Source organism: Echeneis naucrates, chromosome 15 (assembly GCF_900963305.1).
Source record: "Echeneis naucrates chromosome 15, fEcheNa1.1, whole genome shotgun sequence".
NCBI classification, from domain to species: Eukaryota; Metazoa; Chordata; class Actinopteri; order Carangiformes; family Echeneidae; genus Echeneis; species Echeneis naucrates.
In genome coordinates, this window is record NC_042525.1 from 10,950,203 (window position 1) to 10,969,358 (window position 19,156).

Below are 19,156 nucleotides of genomic sequence, written 5' to 3' on the forward strand. Positions count from 1 at the left end.
CAGGTTCCCCAGTCCTCAGGCAAAAACCTCCTCCTCGTAGAGATGCAACCCTTGTAAGTGTTTCATATTTACCCATGCAACTGTTTTTAATTCATCTCTTCTGCTTGTAAAACAGTTTCAAATTGCTGAGTGCAGAACATACTTTTGTTTATTCAGAAAAAAATGACAGATGGATGAAACCATAAATCAGTATTATGTTTGTATTGAATTATTTCAAAACACTGGACATTCACAGTATTTATATATTTATACAGTTTTCCTTCATATAGACAAATACAGCAAATACAGCAAAGAGGTCGAAGTATTCACACCCTGAAATGAAATTACCAGCACATAAGTATAAAATATTCAATTACATGTTATTTTCCCATAATCCCATATTATATGTTGAAGTTCCATATTTTATTATAACTACATTGTACATTACCAATTAGGTAAGTCAACATACGCAATTTGTAACTGATTGCATTGATGAACTATGAATACAGGTCCACCAATATCTAAGCGTCATATTACACTCCACCCACTTTGGCCAACAACACAAGTAGGATAGAAAAGAAGAAAAAAAAACTTTTTTTGAACACTACATTTTGCTTTTATATGAAATAAGATATTACCTCACGGAGCCTTGAACAATTAAATGGAAACATCTGGAAAGAGGGGAAATTTCTCTTTGGTCAAACTGTCAGCGACTTGTAGACATCTGAAACATGACGAAGAGCTCTATCCACCATACAGCTTTTTTATAAAGGGCCACAAGTAAAAAAAAAAAAAAAAAAGTTTTCACTGCACTGAATTTTATAGGATTGTATATGTTTGCCCAATACAGGTATAGTGCTTGAGCAAATATCCTGCTCTCCCCTCTGCTACAATATATAAGTCTGACATTGTCAATGTATATTCTCCTCAGGGATTTCAGTTGCCCTCCCCACCAGAGCCCCCCACAGTTGAAGCAGAGTATTACACCATTGCAGATTTCCAGTCCTGTATATCTGATGGTATTAGTTTCAATGGAGGACAGAAAGCAGAGGTAAGAGCTGTTCGTACAGTAAACCAATTTTAAATTTGGCTATCAACCATATTTCTTTCTTAGTGTCAACTAATTCGTCACTGCCCAGTAATAATTTTGCCTTTGAAGAGAAAATTATCTAATCCAAATCAATCGTAAACATCTTTCAGAGGTCTTCATAAAGCCTGAACTTTTGTTGAACTTGTATTTCAGGTCATTGAGAAAAACTCAGGTGGTTGGTGGTATGTCCAGATAGGAGAGAAAGAAGGCTGGGCTCCCTGCTCCTACATTGATAAACGTAAGAAGCCCAATCTGAATCGCAGAACAAGCACTCTGTGCCGTCCTAAAGTTCCACCCCCAGCCCCGCCTGTCAAAAAACAAGACTCAGTAGAGACTGCACCTCCCAGCAGTCCTGGGTCTGAAGCTCCAGAGTCTCCTGTGTCTCCTGGGAGACCAGTGTATGAAGAGCCAGAATATGATGTCCCTGCCATTGGCGATTTGGACTTGGAATCTGAGTTTGAGTTTCTAAGAGGAGAGGGCTCCTTGGTGGATGCAAAGAATGAGGACACTTCTTCTGGGAAGGGATCCCATCCGTCCTCCAAGCCCTCTCCAGCTTCATCGCTTCACAGTGCCTCTTTTAAAATTGGTGAATCATTTGAAGATGGCCACGAGGCAGAGGGTGAGGGAGAGGGAGAGGAAGAGTGTATCTATGAAAACGACGGCTTCCGACCCTTCAGAGAGACCCCAGAGAGGCAAAGCAGCAAGGACTCAAATTCCTCCAAGACAAGTGTCTTGTCAGAATCTGGCAAGACTGCAAAACCAAATTCAGGTGGATGGAGATCTGCAGGGAACAAACTCAAAATTGACTTGAATGGGAGCCCATTTTCAAACAAAGCTGAAGAGGCATCGAGTCCTAAATCTGCCTCCTCTGAGACCACTCCAGATCTGTCTCGACCTAAAAAAGAGCAAGAGGAAAGCAAGGTATCCTCTCCCACCAAATCTTCCTGTAAACTAAAGCCAGTGGTGAGGCCTAAACCACAAATAACCAAAGCCTCCAGCGCTGAAAAGATGGATATCAGCACCTTGAGAAGACAGCTCAGGCCAATAGGGCAGTTGAAGAATGGCTCCAAAACTAAAGGTGAGGACTCTGAGACAGCTTCAGTTGTCTCCTCTGAGGACTCTTTCTCTTCGCAGAGCACATCCGACCTGTCCTCTATCTATTCTAAAGGTAGCAGAGGAGACTCTGACCTGGAGGGCTCCATCCTGTATCGCACCACGGATCCCTATGAGAAAGTGCAAGAGTCTGAGCTCAGTTTCCCTGCTGGAGTGGAGGTAGAAGTGCTGGAAAAGCAGGAGAGTGGCTGGTGGTATATCCGTTGGGGGGATACAGAGGGTTGGGCTCCAACTTTCTACCTGGAGCCCATCAGGCAACAGGATGACATGGCCGGATCAGAATCTGATGGCACCCCAACTAAACCTGGAAGCCTCAGCAAATCAAACAGCCTGGAAAAGAATGAACAAAGGGTGCAGGCATTGAACAATATCAACCAAAACCTAAAGAAGGTCACCCCACCCATCCCCTCAAAGCCCCCCGGTGGCCTCTCCAAGCCTACCGGCTTGTTTGGTTCACGGAAGCAGAATAACTCCAAACAGCAGCAGGTTGTCAGACCTCAATCAGTCTTTATATCAGCTCCAATCAGGGATGGTCCCAGCCCTGCTGGCTCTCTCAGGAGAAACGAGTCCCTCAACTCTACAGACCACCCCCGTGTCAGCCCCACAGTGCGACGAAACGCCTCGTTCGGCACTGTGTCACGCAGCCTGGTGTCAAACAACATAGCGCTACCTAACAGGGACAGATCTGGCACAGGTAGTGCAGAATCCCTTGGCCTCAGCTCTCAGAAAAACGCCCTTCCTGTATCCACAGTGAGGCCCAAGCCCCACATCATCCACAACAACCTCAGAGAGGTGTACGTCTCCATAGCAGATTATCACGGTGATGAGGAGACGATGGGATTCCCCGAGGGGACGAGTCTGGAGGTGCTGGAAAGAAACCCCAATGGATGGTGGTATTGCAAAGTTCTGGACAATGGCAGACCAAGAAAAGGATGGGTTCCCTCAAATTACCTCGAGAAAAAGCACTAGCACTCGTGTGGAGCTGGCAGAACTCTGAACATGCGTGTAAAGACTACTCAAACAGAGCAATTTATTTTTTGAAAAGTCTAATCTGAACATAAAGTGAGGATTGAATTTTTACCCGGTACCGTTTGCCAAAACAAGCTGCCAGAACAAATTGTGACTTTGATGAAATGAAATGAGGCATCTGGTGAAATGAGTTGAGATGATACAATGCCTGAAAAGATGCGACAGAGGCAAACATTTTTGGGACAAGTGACACAAACAGAGCATCAGAAAGAAGCAAGATTTAGTGCTCTTCTTCAGTGGTTACCCTTAACTTGAAAAAAAAAAAAGTAATTTTGCGTCCACCCCTTGAACCCTTTTCTGTAAGTTTATAATGTATTTTAAAAACCTTTTTTAAGCATTTAAAGCTTACTGCATGTTTGAAATGATCCATTATACTGACGATACCTTGAGCTGTTGAAATTAAACCTTTTCTCCTTCTTTCTTTACAAAAAAAAAAAAAAAAAAAAAAAAAAAATCTGTCACTGCCAAAGCTGCTTTGTGTTAGTCTTATTTTGGTGCTGTCTGTTTGCATGTTTGTTTTTGTTTTTTTTTTTTTTTGTAATATCTCTTTATACTGTATGTCAACATTATGTGAAATATTTTATCCATCTTATTGTGTAATGTTGAAACAATCTGTGAGCATCTCTGATTTTAGCAGTATTTTTTTTACCCTTAAATCAGAAAACAATCCCGTATATTGTCATCTTGAACATATAGCCTTAAAATGTTTCTTTATAATTTGCCAGAGGCTGATTATCCAAACTTAAACTTTCCTCATATCAGTGAAAATTCTATTTATTCATGACTTAAATATCATATTGTTACTTTTTTTGTTTTACTGATCTACAAAGATCACAATGGTTCACAATATTTTTATGAACTGCTCCATAATCATAACGTTTTGAATTTCTGCTGGGCAGTAAATTTGACATAAATCATAAGCTGCAGTTGTACTGGGATGCTCACTTTTGTTTTATGTTAACTGTGTGACCAGTGATGATAACTGAAGTGCCAAAAGAATGAATGAAATAAATGCACTTTTGAACAATTATTAGTACTTTCTTATTTAAAATTTATACAAGTCATAGTTGGTCTTTTCTCGAGTTTAGTTGCGTTAGTTTATTTTGCTTAATTTCATTTTACTACCACCATCGTATGATAATCCTTGATGCTCTATCACCAAGGCCCACCGTAAGTATATTCAAGATAAGATAGCCTTTATTGCCATTATACAGCATCTGTACAAATTAATTTTGGGGGCAACACTGAAGGTGCATTAAAAGAGATAAGAATGCACAGTGCAACAATGCAACAGTGCACATGGATAAAACAAAGAGCAACTAGTGCTTATAGATAATAAATGCATAAATAAATGCATCATAGTGTAATTGCACTTGGGTGAGGTAGATTTGACAGTAAATGATATTGTTCTGAGTTGAAGCTGTTGTTGAGGCTCCTGCAGCAGGTCTGTCCAGGCTGGTTCCAGGGACGGCAGAGTGCAGCCAGCACACTCTATGGTGGAGCGGCAGAAGGTCACAGGCAGCTTCTCCTCCAGTATTCTCCGGGGGGAGGAGGAGGGGTTCTCTGCTGGGCCGTCTTCATCACTGATGATGTGTGTGCCGAGCGGGAGAGGCCCTCGGAGATGTGGCTTTAGACTCGATGACCATATTTTATGAGTAGTGAACGCATCAGCCATTCCTACGCAGAGAACGTGAACGAATCTGAGCTCGTGGTGCGCATGCGCGGACCGGAAAACAAGCAAACAAACAAACAAAACAAAACAAAACAAATTAATCACCCACTGAGATGACTTGCTAATCCCGAGTCATACCAAAGACTGGTTCAAAATAAACCAAGGGACACCGCTGATGTCGCCAACTTCCCGTTCCTCAGAACAGAAACACCGAATCACCGGACTTTTCAGCGGGTGTGTCGCTGAGTGCGGCGAATCTGCATTAGCATAAACCGGGTTAGCTACGGTGTGGAGCCGCGACTCTAACTCACTAATTGTCGCCTCCAATTTTTACATCATCCTGCATCTGTGACAAGAAGAAGAAGTACTATCATAAAAGGAGGCAGAGGAGGAACTAGACATGGAGCACACAGGAGAGGAGGCGGAGGAGGAAGGGAGAGTGGAGACAGAGAGCTAGAGGACGTTGTTAATCTTTAAAGGGCTTTTGGCAGGTTAAAGACCACTTTGAATCAGTGTTAAAAATAACTATTCTTTCTATTTCTGTAAAGTATATTGGTAAATGCATTAATTAGGCTTTTAGAGTCGTTTTTGTGAGAAAGTTTTACTTCCGCATCTGAAAAACGCCAAAGCGGAAGTGACGTAGGCAGAGGGAGCGCAGTGAACCTGGAGAACAATGGATCCAAATCTCAGTTTTGGCACAGAAGAAACGTTAAACGTTAAATGTGTACCATTACACATATTACGGACCGCAGCCAGATAACTTCAACGTCAGGGGGAGAGTAGATGGTCAGTGGAGAGCAGAGCAGGTGTTGTTAGCTTATGTAATATTGTGTTCACGTCATAATATTGGGCAGATTACCATCATATGTCCGGCAATAGCAAAATTATTAATAGTCATCCATTACAGGCTGGAGTATGGAGTATACTTACAAATAATCTTGATCTTGATGAAGTGTCTCATACTCGTAATATCCATCAACATTACGAGGTGTTCCTCTGTACTACTGCTGGGGGAGAAAAACACTGGTGGCCCACGTTTTGTTGGATAGGTGCTTGTGCATGTGTCGGAAAAGCGAGGCCATGACCACAGCTGAGGAGAGCATGTGCTGCAGGGAGGTAGATGCCTCCTGGGCCTTAGTGGAGAATGTCACCCCCAGGCTCCAAGTGCAACTTCACACAGCACTCAGGATTTGATGCATGGGGGTGTTTGGGGGGGCCAGTTTGTCTGTAAGGATGTCAGAGATGATGGTGTTAAAGGCTGAACTTCATCATGCAGACAAGACCTCATGTTTGAAAGTCGCCATTTTATAAACAGACTTGATGGCTTTCTTCACTTGGGTTACTGCCAAGCCTAAGATATGAGGACACTAAAAATAGTAATTCAAATTGTAAATGTATTGTAAGTATGAAGACCTTGTGAAGTAGCACCAAAAGGTTAAAAGAGTGGAATACAAAATCTATGAATTTTGGGACAAAATGACACAGAAGTATTTCTAACATCCAGAGACAGGCGGTTTTGGGAAAGTGGTCGGAGATGAACGGAATGAAACAGGAAGTCATTACCACCCACAGGATGGAACATATCAGACTAAATCAGGCACTACAAAGAACGGACATCCAACTGGTATATGTGCACACTGTGGTCACCCAGAATCTGGTCAACATGCAATGGTACGGTTAGGACAGTATTAAAATATTCAGAAAACCATTCATGTTGTGAAGCTCATTGAATATGTTTAAGAGAAATTTAAGTATGTATCTAAAAGAAACTTGAGATACAATTATTTTAAATTAATTTTAACTTATTTATTATTTTTGCTGCCAATCTAATCAGCCACTTTCCAGGCCAGTAGGTGGCAGTAATGCACCACCAAACTGCTTATCCAGTCAATCAAACCTAAGAAGAAGAATATCAAATTCAAATCCTTCAGGTGATGAAAGCCACCTGTTGCCATTCAAACTGTGTAGACACCTTTAACACCTCGGATAAGACCAGGACGATGGGAAACTGGCTGTGGGGATTACAGGCTCAGCTCTCTGCTGGGAGGGGGGCCTTCCAAACACACACACAAAGATTAAACACTCAAAGCCTGTGTTACTCCTGCCACCAGACCCAACACCAATCTTCTTTCCTGTGCCTTGAGCCAATCCTGCCTTCTTCAGATTCTCCTCTCCTGGTTATGTAAGTACCTTGATGGCTGTTACATTTCTGTTTTCATGAGTGAAGGGGCGCGTTAGGCATGATTATGAATATGTGCTCTTATATTATGATGGACTCTGTCAAAAGGGGCTACTGGTTTAGGCTGGATTGTTTCCTCTTTGTCTTGTGTATCTTGTGCACGCAGAGAAACTTCTGTTCAGTTGGGCTTCTTGCCGTGTGTCTCTTGGCTGTCTTTACTTGGCTTCTAAACAGCTAATGTGAAGGGGTGTGGCTCACCTCTTTGGTAAAAATCAGTCTTGAATGTGTTTATATCTAAGACAACCCCAGTCTTTACAATAGCACTGAAGTGTTAGGCTGCTGTATAAACACGTAAGATGACATCCCTTTCATTTCTTTCCATTAGCTGTCAGTCAGGTTGTGGTGCAATTCGACTCTGACAGCTTCTGCTTTGTGATGACACATTTGGCTTTGGCTTGGATCAATCTGTGGTTACTGGGCATCTTAATATAGCAACAAATAACAGAATTACTAGATTAGTTTTGTCCTATTGTATTTTCGCCTTCAGCAATGATCAAACAAACACCAAATCAAAACACTGATGCAGTTTTCCAGCGTCAGACACTGCATATTGCTGATATATTGGATTTGTTGCCTGAAATATAAGAATTGTTGCCCACAGGAACTTAGTGTGAGGATATGTCCATTTCACTGTCAGTTTCCTCTACTGGGATCTCTGTTCTCATACTCCACCTCATGGGTTGAAACTCTATTGATCATTTTACTGGCTGTTGTAAGAAGTGATTTAAAACTTTGAAGGAAAAGAAAAAACAAACTACAGTACAGTAGTATGTAGACCTCGAGTAGTCAAATTCATATAATTTAATGTTGGAAAAAGGGAGGTAGTACAAGGAGTAATTAGCACAAAATAAAACTGTAGACGAGAAAGCTGTAAGGTCTAACCTGTCCCTAAAGGCTTCTGTTTTGCAGTTGTAGTTTTTTTTTTTTTTTTTTTTTAAATGGTCAGAAACCTTTGATGCTGTGGACAACATGTCGTTGCTATTTCTGGGCAGTGGAGGGCAGCAGCGCTCAGCATGTCAGTGCAGATTGCCCACAGCAGCACGCTCACCTTCACCCTTTTGTCAATACTGTAATTAGATAATGTTGGGGGTGAAATTACTCAATTGATATTTTAGAATGTCAACAAAGTCACACTTTTCACCATAAATAGCTCCTCACAGTCTGTCCGTTGACAATGCAAATCTGACAGAGGTAAAGATTTTACATAACCCTTAAACCCTCAACTACAAGAGGAGAAACTAAAACTCAGACTGTCTGATGTCAGGTTAAACTTCTAAATCAATTTTGTTGACCTTTTTTTTTTAATACAAATTGGATGCCTCACTAAATGAATTGTGTGCTTGACCAAACAGCTGTCTAGAGGAGATACTGAAATCAAATTTATTTATACAGCGCCAAATCATAACGGAGTTACATCAAGGCACTTTACATATAAAGCAGGTCTAGACCAAACTCCATCTGCGACAGAGCTCAAGAAAGTCTATCACGCTCTTAAGTCTCCGGGAGGCCCACAACCAGGTTCACCGAAAGGTCGGAGTGGAAAGTCTGTGCGTACACAAACACCACTGAGATATACTGTAGTCAAGTCACTTTCACAGACACTGCCTGTGTATTTCCCTTTCACCTCTGAGAACAGCAGCCACCGCTGCCTGTTTCATGTCTGGACGTCATGGGCTGCACTGGTGCCTATTGGAGTGCAGCATAAAACAGTGCTGCGTTAGAGCCAGGCCTGTAGGGTAGTAAATAACAGATGATGTTCACCCCGGCCAGGTCTGCATACCACAACTCTAAACACTTTCTCTCTGAGTTATAGCTGTTTACTAAAAGCCCTTGCCTTTGTTATTCATATAGTATATGGCAGGATTTTAGTCAAGTATACTACTGTGGAGAGCGATTGCGTTGGGTGTTAGGCATCTTAGAGATGGCTGCCTTTTTCTTCGATAGTTGGACCAATTTGAAATTTCTTGCGGAAGCGGTTAGTCCATCACCAAACATTTGTGTAATGTATATTTTGGAAAAAGGTAATGGCACTGCTGCACTCTCATCACCCACCTTCTATGCCAGATTGACTTCAGTTTCCTATTGTACATAAAAGATAATGAATATTGAGGCTTTGAAATGGAAATGATCAGTTCAAGCCTTTTGTTGAATGAATGAATGAAGTGTGAAACCAGTGATATAGACTTAACTTTATTTAACAAACTGAACATCATTCAAAATTCAGAAACCACTGTAAGAATTTTTTTTATTATTTATTTATTTTTTTTAACATCGAATAGAAATCCCAAGTCCAGGGAGCCAAAGTTCAGATCAGATTTTCTTGTTTTAAATGCACAATGACCACCTTTTGCTTACTTGCTGGTTTGTTTTGTTTAGATTGGGAATATTTGGTCACTTTTGAAATATAAGTTGTCAGAATTATGACCATATGGGGAACGATGCACGCCTGCTTTACTACAACACAAAGCCAAGATAAAACTTAAGTATGCACAAGCTGGACAAACATAGCTTTGCCAACCACGATGTAACATTCCTTTCTTATAACATATTTCGGTAAATGATATTAAAGTATATGTTTGACATTTTGAGAAATATGTTTATTCAAGAGTTTAAAAAATTATTGACACTATTCTCACCATGTGTGCTAGGGACTTAAGGTAGGTGGTTAGTGTAAAAGTTGAAAGCAAGGGATATGGTGTTTGAACCAAAAAAAAAAAAAGGGAACTTTTTAGATGAACTTAACATTGATTGCGGAAAATAATATTTCCTTTGTGGCGGATGTTCAGTTGGCGCTAACTGTGTGTTTCTGCAGTTTGGTGCTGAGCAAGTAGTGTAAAATTGGTTTTCTGAGAGTTATCCCAAAAAGCAGCTGCCAGTCACGGCACGATGAGAGCAGAGACGCTCAGCTAAAATGGTGAAGTGGCAGTTGGAAGGCTAAGCAACAAGCTAAAATGAGGCGAAGCTGAAGGGAGCTGCAGATTCAGGTGATAACTCGGCGGGACCATCACTACACCTTTTGCATTGTCATTTGATACACTGTTTATTTTAGAAAAATATAGGCATGTTATACTAAACTATCATGACCATAGGAAAAGTTAAAATACTGCATTACAAGTAAAAGTCCTGCATCCAAAAATTTACTCAGGCTAAAGTACTGAAGTGTTTGCCTTCAGTGTTATTACCAGATTGAGTCATTCAGCAGTGTATTTTTTTCAATGCTTTAGGAGAATCATAATTAACCTGATCATTTATTATTTTAGCTACTTTAATCTATAAAAATAAATCCTAGTTTTTCAGACTACTAATGTATTTTGTGTGCAAAATCTGAATTTGCAAAGTAACTAATAACCACAGCTTTGAGATAACAGCAGTGGAGTAAAAAGTAATGTTTCCTAGTCTCAGGACTAGAATTTGGAAATCCTAAAGTATTTGAATAAATATTATTTTGATGTGTTCCACCACTGGAGAGCTATATTGATCTTCTGATTTAATTCTTTGTCGCAAAGTGAATGAGCGCATTTCCCAAAGCACCGCCGAAACCACCTCCTCAAGTGGTTTCACAACTTTCACGGAGTCTTCCAGAAGAATATTATTCTATACTCTTTGACGATGCAACTATGAAATATTCTTACATATTGGACACCATAGCCATACATATAAAATAAACTGTGATAATTCTTTATAGTAGCACTGACAAGATAAATAAACCTCATAATGTACAGTTAAAATTACACATCACCATTTCCTAATAAAAATGTTTCACAATATTTAACTTCAACTAGGTTGTATTTGGTCGGCAAGAAAAACAAAAACAGGTAGAACTGTAAAGGTTGGGTCTGCAAAGCGACAAGAAAATTCCAGTATAATGCAATTTAGTGACGAAGGGGACAAGGTGCTATTTAAACATTTCATCCTTAAAACCGACATGTTTGCTCTGAAGTCAAACACGACATCAGATGGTAGCCTGTTGAATCCTGAACACAAGACGTCCTAACCAATAGTGACGTTTAACATGAATATCAACCTCAGAATTCCTCCTCCTATTTTTATTGAGGAGCCTAACAGATCAACGTGTTCTCTCAGGCTTCCCCCTTTTTTTTTTTTTTTTTTTTTTTTTTAAAGGCACACAAGAAATCTTAACTGTGACGCAAACCTTTTACAAGATAACTTCTAGTCTTGCCTCCACAGTGGCAACATGACAAGCTTTCACTACCTTTGGTGGTGATGGGAGGGGGGGTAAAATAATATATAAAAAAAAAATCAGCACTTACCACTTCATATATTACAGAGTGATGTTTCATCAAGGCCAAAATAACACCTGAAAATAGCTCGTATTTCTTTACAATTCAAAGCAGTTCATAATGCATGAGATTAGTCAAGTGAAAATGTCCTTGGAGTTTGCTTTTACCGACGAGAGCAGCTATCAAAACTGATATGCAAATTTAAGTCTAAAATTGCCCCACAATAACAAACTTTGATTTTTTTTTTTTTTTTTTTTTTTTTTTTTCCTCTATTTGTCCTGAAATACATCACCAATGAAAGCAAATATTCATGTTTTACTTTAATGTACACAATGAAAGAAGAGTGTGCATGCTGAAGCAGGCAAAGCCATCTGGAACATAGTGTTTTTGGTTTCTGGTTTCCTTATGCCCTCTCTGAACATTTCAAAAATGTTTTACTTCCCACCAATGCTTGTTTAGATGACTTGCCCAATTGCAGCATCCAACAGGCTCACTGAGCGACAAGAGGTGGTGTGAATGGCTGCCAAAAAAACAGGACATGCAACTTATGCAAGCCCCACATTTTACGGTCTTTCATATGAACTTCTTACGCATGTGGTTTGCTTGCGTGAGCAAACACTTTCATTGCACAGAAATGATATGCAGACGCACAATGAATGTGCCCCTTCCTCCACTGTCAACATCATACACTTACAACCCTCTCTGTCTCCTCCTTCGCTTCCCTCCTCACTTATTTACATGCTCATTTCATTGCAAGCGTGACCTTCTATGGTGACAATGTTCACACTTTTTCACCCTCTGCACAATCTCGCTTTGACTGAAGTTCACAGAAGCACAGCAGTTTGAGAAATATCCAACAGAACTCTTCATTTATTATACAACTGAGTTAGAGTTTTCTTTACCCAATAGGTTGAGGCTTTTTATTGTGTTTTATTGCATTAGGAACATTTTTACTTGTTTTGGAAATGCTTTTTCAGTGCAAGTTTTTATCTGTGTGTTTTCCTACTATGGCCGGTAGATTAAAAGGGTCACTCTGCAGAAAGTTGGATAGATTGATTCAAATTACTCTCTCTCTCTCTTACAGATGTACAATTCACAGTCACTGGATGATATGGTCAATGTCCGGTTGTGTGTTTCTGCTGATCAGTTTTTATCTCTCCGATGATTCTCATTGCTGGGTCTTCATTAGGAAAGGACCGCCATGAGCCTTTCAATGATGTGCATTAGACATAATATGGATAAATTGTTATAATGATGGAGGTTTAAGTCCTGCTGTAAAGTACCTGAGCCAGACTGCACACACAAACAAGCGGGACTCTTGCTTGTGCTGTGTCCGTCTTAACAAAATCTTGCATGGCTTTGATGACCTTGAGCTGAGCCTGATGATACATCATTTAACAGAAGCCTACGTGCTCCTGTATATCTTGATGATATCTTTGATTGTCCTCCTACAGATTGGGCAGCATGCATTTGGCATCTTCTTGAGCTTGAGGCCGCAGGCGTGACAGAGACACATGTGTCCACATGCGTAGAGGACCGTGTCCACCACGTTCTCGTAGCAGATGGTGCATTCGTCACTCATTGAACCCGAGCAGGACGGGAAGGTAGGGGACTCTGGGTGGCTGGAGAATGGAGAAGCTGGGGTTGTAACTGAGGTGGGAGAGAAGAAAAGATTTTAGGGATGTGTGAATGAGTGTTAGAGGAAAAAAAAAAAAATTTAGAAATTGACAAAAAATAAAGGAAAGCCTCAAGGTAGTTGAGGCAGCAGACAATCTCTGGCAGACTCTGTTCATTGCAAGATGCACTATGTCCAATGCACCTCTTACCCAAGCTGTCAATACATGTACCTGTGAAGCATTGGAACAACTTTAAGACAGAATAATTGTGTCTCTGCTGCAATCCTTGCTCTTTTTATGGCCATTATCTGCCAGAGGTTTTCCTGTCATGCTGTGATGTTGGCTATCACTGCTTCCCATCACTGTGGTAAATATTTGCTTTATGTGTGCCTCCAACTTGCATATCATGAGTTGATGTCTTGCTGCTGTTTGCCTAGTGTTTGTGTACTGGTGGCTTTTTTTTTTTATTGGTCTCCCACTTGTCTGCATCTTAATCAGCTACATACACAAAGAAAAAAACCAAATGTGATAAACACAGAGGAAAAAAATCTGAACATTCTGGATAAGGAATACATGCTCATACTTGCATATGTAAATACTTGAATTGGGGGCCATAATCTGGCTTTTCTCAAAATAAAAATGTGGCAAATCTCCCACTACAAGGGAAGAAAGATGGAGAGTGAGGAAAGAAATTAAATTAAAATGGAACATGTGGACAAACCTGTGGAGGAAGAAAAGACTGTCTGGTAGCTGGAGTTGAAGCTTGAATTGAGGCTGATGTTCAAGGGTGAGTTGAGATTGGACTCTGAGTTGCCACTGCAAAACATTGTGGGACTGTTGGATGTACAGGATGGGGAACTGGGGACTGACGGCCCCGCATGCAGAGATGAGCCTGAAAGCAGAAGAGACATATGGGTGGCACAAAAAAATGCACCGACATACATGTGGTGTATGAAAGTAAAGAGTCAAATATTTCCACTGTTCATACTGTATAGATCGGAGAGTTACTCTAAACTGGTAGTGAAAGGAGGAGAGCGGGTGTCTTATTGCATCTTTCTCACTGTTTCAGTCTGACACACACACACACACACACACACACTAAATCTGCTCCGTCACCAAGAAGATGACTCGGGTGTGGGTGGGTGGTTGTCCATTAGTGAGTCAAGAGCCTGCGAGTTGGTGTAGTCTCATCAAAGACACCAGGCGCCCCCCACTACCCTTTCCTCCTCCACAAACCCACGATCCCTCTGGGTAGGGTACAAAATGCTTCAACAGACTATCTGTTGTCTGTCCTATATGATCCGTCTCAGGCTGCACCCCATAACCACAGGCTCTGGCATCACTTCTCATACTGCTAGCTCCTGTCTACTAACAGATGACAAAACTGACCCTGATTCCACAGTTGAATTCTGATCTAGTTTGCCTGGCAGGCACATTGCGTTGCTTATACATTGTCCTTCAGCTGACCATGGCAGGGATATTTCAACACTGTCAGGCTGGCCATTTGCTTGGCACCGTATCATACTATGTACCAAATTATTTAATATTGGTAATTCACATCCTCTCCCACAATTGTCCTATCCAAATTTCCCTACAATGGCAGCCGAGGGGACAAACAGCTAAAAAAAGAACCACAGATGGTGACAAATTGCCTTTTTTTTTTTTTATGAAATATGTACACTCTAAAAAACAAAAACACACATTTATGTGGTTAGCACAAAAATGTATACAGTTACTTGCATAACTTGAGCTACATGCTCTCAACTTTGATGCATTTTCCCTGGACCACTTCAACCGCTGCAGTCTCAGTTTCAGTCTACGTAAACAAACCATAGCTTTTTAGTCATGCAACAATCACTTTGCTGCTAAAAAGTCAACAGTTCTTGCAAAGTCTCTAAGAGAACGGCACTTCAACTTTACATTCAACTTTAATGCTGGCATTAGTAATTTTCTGGAGACATACTTTTTTCACAGACATCTAGTTATTCTGTCTATATTCATTCTATAGTGGGCATACAGTATCATTTATACACCCTTCCATTACTTACTTAACATGACCTATGTGGCAGCCTGGCTGTTAGCAAATGTCTCGGTCAACTTTAATAAGGCAGAATGGATAACCTTCATGTCTATTCATGTACCCTTTCATCAAGTGTACCTTTCATCTTGCCATGTATTATAAATTTACTGCTGCCTGGGCCATCAGGAATGAGTATGTGAATATCTTTAGCTATGCAAGAAGCACAAGGGACTTATTTATGGTGTAGAACGTGCACGGTGGCTTTCAGCACTTGCTTATCAAACCTAGAGAACAATCATGCTCCTTTGTTTTCTGTTAGTGAGCAAAAGGATCAGGTTAGGTAGCACTTGCCAATAGTAGCTAATTGAAACAAGCTGTAAACGCAACACAGACCGATATTCACCTTTTAATTTGATATAGTAAACTTGCACACAGCTATTTCTTTACACACTCAGCCCGGCCTCCTGAGTCAAGAGTCTGATATTCACGAGCCTTTCAGCTCAGGTTTTGGTCTCTAGCAACTGGCTTGAACACCGTTCATTAGTTAAGGGTAGAAGTTTGAGTCTAGGTGAGAGATGATCTCAGTTAATAAAATCAGCAGCATGTGTTGCAGTAATAGCCTTGGTCCTGTCCCTCAGCCTGCTGACATTACTCTGGGCTGAGGGAAATATTGCTTTGAAACGGTAACCCTGCTATAAATAGATAGCAGAGAAATATGTTTTTGTAGCGGTGATGCAAAAAAACAACAATTGGACCTATTTATCAGAAAATGCAAGATATCTAAAAAGGAAAGATTTTTAACGGGGTTCAAGGTTCTGGTTTTTATTTCACGACCACTATGCCACACAAGTGTGATAACTAGATGCATCCTCATTTCTTATTTGTTGAGTCGCTTGGATTTATGTAGAGCTGTTGCACTCAGAGCAGCTGTGTGAAGACGATAATGATGACTATAAGTTTCAAATAATAAAGTGAAAACAATGAGCTGAAAGACGATAGAATGCTTCACAGAGCCATGGAGAACTACTGACTCAGGTGAAAGTGACCCGTTTCACATACACATTACAACTTTATTAGTTTCTCATATAAAACATAGACTACAGCAGCAGCTTTAGCATTATAGCTGAGCAAATGCAGGAACATATACAAAGCCAGAGCAGGACCCCTGTAATGAGGATATACTGTGAGCCATTACTGATTCTGAGTGTCCTCCGTGAAATGATTAAATCTTCATCTGTAATATAACACGGACAAAATGACCATGTGAAAGTAGCAGACCTCCATCTGTTCCACTTCAGCTGCTTGACAACACCCGCCATGACTGTCACTTGCCTCAGTGGCTAGATGTTTCCATGGCAACTTATGGCGTGCGGCTGCAATAAGTGGGTGAGCAGAGACGTCACAAATGCACTTCCCACAGCTGGAGAGGGTAATGACTCGAAGAACACTCATACCCCAAAGAATTAAGGTGGGGGGGTTGGCACAAAGGAAAGAGGACATACCGAGACAATTGGAGGACCACCGTTAAGGGACTGGGCTGTGGGTGGAAAACCCAGCATCTGAAACCTCCATGCAATTACGTTTTAATAATGCATATGGAGGGCATCATGAGGCCCTCCTGATACATAATGCTGGCTGCTGTTAGCCCACGCAAGACAGAAATAACTTCCCCAGCCCTGGTCTGACTGACTACATGAAAGAGAGAGAAGAGGAACTGTAATCCAGAAATGAATCATAAGTGAGAATCAGAGGAATCAACAAATTTAATTTTGACCATCTGTGAAATTTCTCAGAAGTGCTGGACTATTTCAACCAAAGGAGACCTAACAGGCTTTGACAGAGCCATTATCAGAAGGCAACAATGTTGGAGAAAGATGTTTTTCAAAGATTAGAGATAAGTCTTTAGCTGCCACAATTGTAAACAAATCAAATGCATTTGTGCTTGCTGCACTCCGCAGTGTTTCAGTCGCATCATCAAATGCTACATACAGGCAACACTTAAGGTCCATCTTATGAAAAATTTAAAATCTGATATCCTTTAAATGCAGGACTCAGGACCTCAGCTACTCAAACTAAATGTTTTAAACATAAATTGGATTTGGACAAAATGTAGTAAAGCGTATTTACCTCTTCAATGAGGATGTGTGCAGAAACGTTCTTGACTCGTGATATGAGACCTACCTAAACTTGGCCTTTTGAAAAAGGTCTTGCCCCAACATACTGTAAATATTGAAGGTACAATAAGCATGTCCTTAGTGGTCAAACTATTCAATATTCATGATTTTCACTACAAGATAAACCAGAAAACTGTTTCTCAGCATGTTGTCAACCACATATCTTCAGCATGTTTGTCTTTCAATCTAAACTGTGTATGTGGTCTCCCATTCTAAGAGTTAATCTATCATTATGTGAAACCTGCTGGAATCAAACTGAGCTGACTGAAATTACATTAAGCCGGGGGCACAAAGTTGACATTCATGTGCAAACTGTGGGGGTAGAATGTAAATTCCCAAGTGATATTAGTTGATGAAAAAGTCAAGAGAGCAGGCCAAATAGAAAGGGAAGGGGATAAGTATTTCATGACTCGGCTGAGAGGAAAGTCATCCTCCATAGGTCATTGAGGGATTGCAGACTGAATTAAATTCTGAATGGAAAGTTACAAACGACATTCGGAAAAGATCTGTGGAACATGATTCAATTCCAGGAACCACGTAGTTATATAATTAAGTATTCAAACTGTTGCTTAAACTACCACTAATAAGAAACTGTTTGTCTGTGAGGGTACGTTTGATTTTTGATTTAATGAAATGTGGGATTTCTTTACCTTAAACAGATGAGTCAAATGTAACAGAAAATCAAATTTAAATTCTCATTTGTCAAATTAGAGAATTAGCGGTTAGGAGTCTGGGTCACCTTCCATTATGATCACAATGATCTAAGACTAAAAAGAGCAACGGAAATTTATGAAATCAGGAAAGTATGTCAGGACTTTGGGGAAAAACCCTTTTTTTTCTGAGTTGGGATTTCAAAGACTTTATTTAGTATTTTTTAGAATGTCGTTTTAGGCATTACGCAGACAGCTGCAGCTTACTCTATGTAAGAAAAAAAAAATCACATGAACATACCTAAAATCCTGAGTTGTGTGATGGTGCCATGCAGAACGTAGAACATCCAGAGTGGCTGGGAGTTATCGACACACAGCTGCATCCCTGCACTGACGCCATTATGGCTCATCATGATCTCCCCTTCTGAGTTAATCACAAAGCCCAAGATATCTCCACTGTGAAGTGGCACAGTCAACCGGCACACGGCCCAGAATTCCTTTCGGTCAACCAGGGACTCGGGGTTGGACGGCAGGTCGCTGGGCCGCAGAGTGGCCGGGTCGCATGACGTCACACCGTAAGACAGAGAACTGGACCGTGTGACACCTGCCTTCACCTTCACAAACACAGTCTCTGAGCAGCGCATTGGGCGGCTGGTGAACACCAGCGTCCGCTCGTCGCCACGGTGTTCCAGCCGTGCAACCGTGTGCTTATCCAGCACAGTAACATGGATGCCATGCACTGAGTGGAAGTGCAAATCAGTGTCCAAATGGCTAGGCAGCAGCAAACACTGCTGAGAGTTTTGAGAATTTTGGGGCACATGGCAGGAGGTGGAGCTTAAGGGCTGTAGCCGTTCCTCTTCCTCATCATCTTCCTCAAGATGTAGCTCAGGCTGCTGCAGGCTCAGGTCACACAGGCTGATGGAAAGGCGATGGTCAACGCTGTTTCGCTGAATAGAGGCCTGGTGGCTGGTTGCAAAAGTACGAGGACGCAGGCAGTCCAGAGGGGCCATCTCACTGTCTGGGGGGGGGAATGCAGGCATGTTATGTATTTGCTTGTTTGTAGTGTTTTGAAATAGAGAATTCCATCTGAATCAACACACAATGTATTTTCTCTTCATTTCTTTATGGAACATCATAACTTTGAACGGTGGCTAAGAAAGCAGTCCTGTTTAGTTTAGAGAGTAGGAAAGAAGTGTCCAGAGAAAATTGAATTTAAATCATACACCCATTTAGTGTTCTGCATATTCCCTTGAACAACAGTGTTTGTTTTTAATTCACTGCCTGCATGCTGTTCGTTCATCATACCTGCCACTGAAAACAAATGTTCCCGCCT

At 41.0% G+C, this 19,156-nt stretch overlaps 2 protein-coding genes across 9 annotated transcripts in view; one reads left to right on the plus strand and one right to left on the minus strand.

Annotated features, from left to right (window-relative positions):
• LOC115055188 (SH3 and PX domain-containing protein 2A-like) overlaps positions 1–3,665 on the plus strand; it is a 51,161-nt gene extending 47,496 nt beyond the window's left edge. For all 7 annotated transcript variants that reach the window (XM_029520751.1, XM_029520755.1, XM_029520753.1 and 4 more), the window contains 3 exons: positions 4–53; positions 911–1,030; positions 1,223–3,665. In XM_029520751.1, the coding sequence (XP_029376611.1) occupies positions 4–53; positions 911–1,030; positions 1,223–3,151 (2,099 nt within the window). In that variant the 3' untranslated portion in view covers positions 3,152–3,665. The remainder of the gene's footprint in view (positions 1–3; positions 54–910; positions 1,031–1,222) is intronic.
• A 7,531-nt stretch (positions 3,666–11,196) lies between these two features.
• LOC115055254 (E3 ubiquitin-protein ligase NEURL1-like) overlaps positions 11,197–19,156 on the minus strand; it is a 28,589-nt gene continuing 20,629 nt past the window's right edge. Inside the window, exons 4-6 of one of the 2 annotated variants that reach the window (XM_029520924.1) lie at positions 18,125–18,841; positions 13,731–13,871; positions 11,197–13,013 (exon numbers count right to left, since the gene is read on the minus strand). In XM_029520924.1, the coding sequence (XP_029376784.1) occupies positions 12,769–13,013; positions 13,731–13,871; positions 18,125–18,841 (1,103 nt within the window). In that variant the 3' untranslated portion in view covers positions 11,197–12,768. Of the gene's footprint in view, positions 13,014–13,700; positions 13,872–18,124; positions 18,842–19,156 lie in introns of both variants that reach the window. The other variant, XM_029520923.1, reaches the window with a different exon arrangement.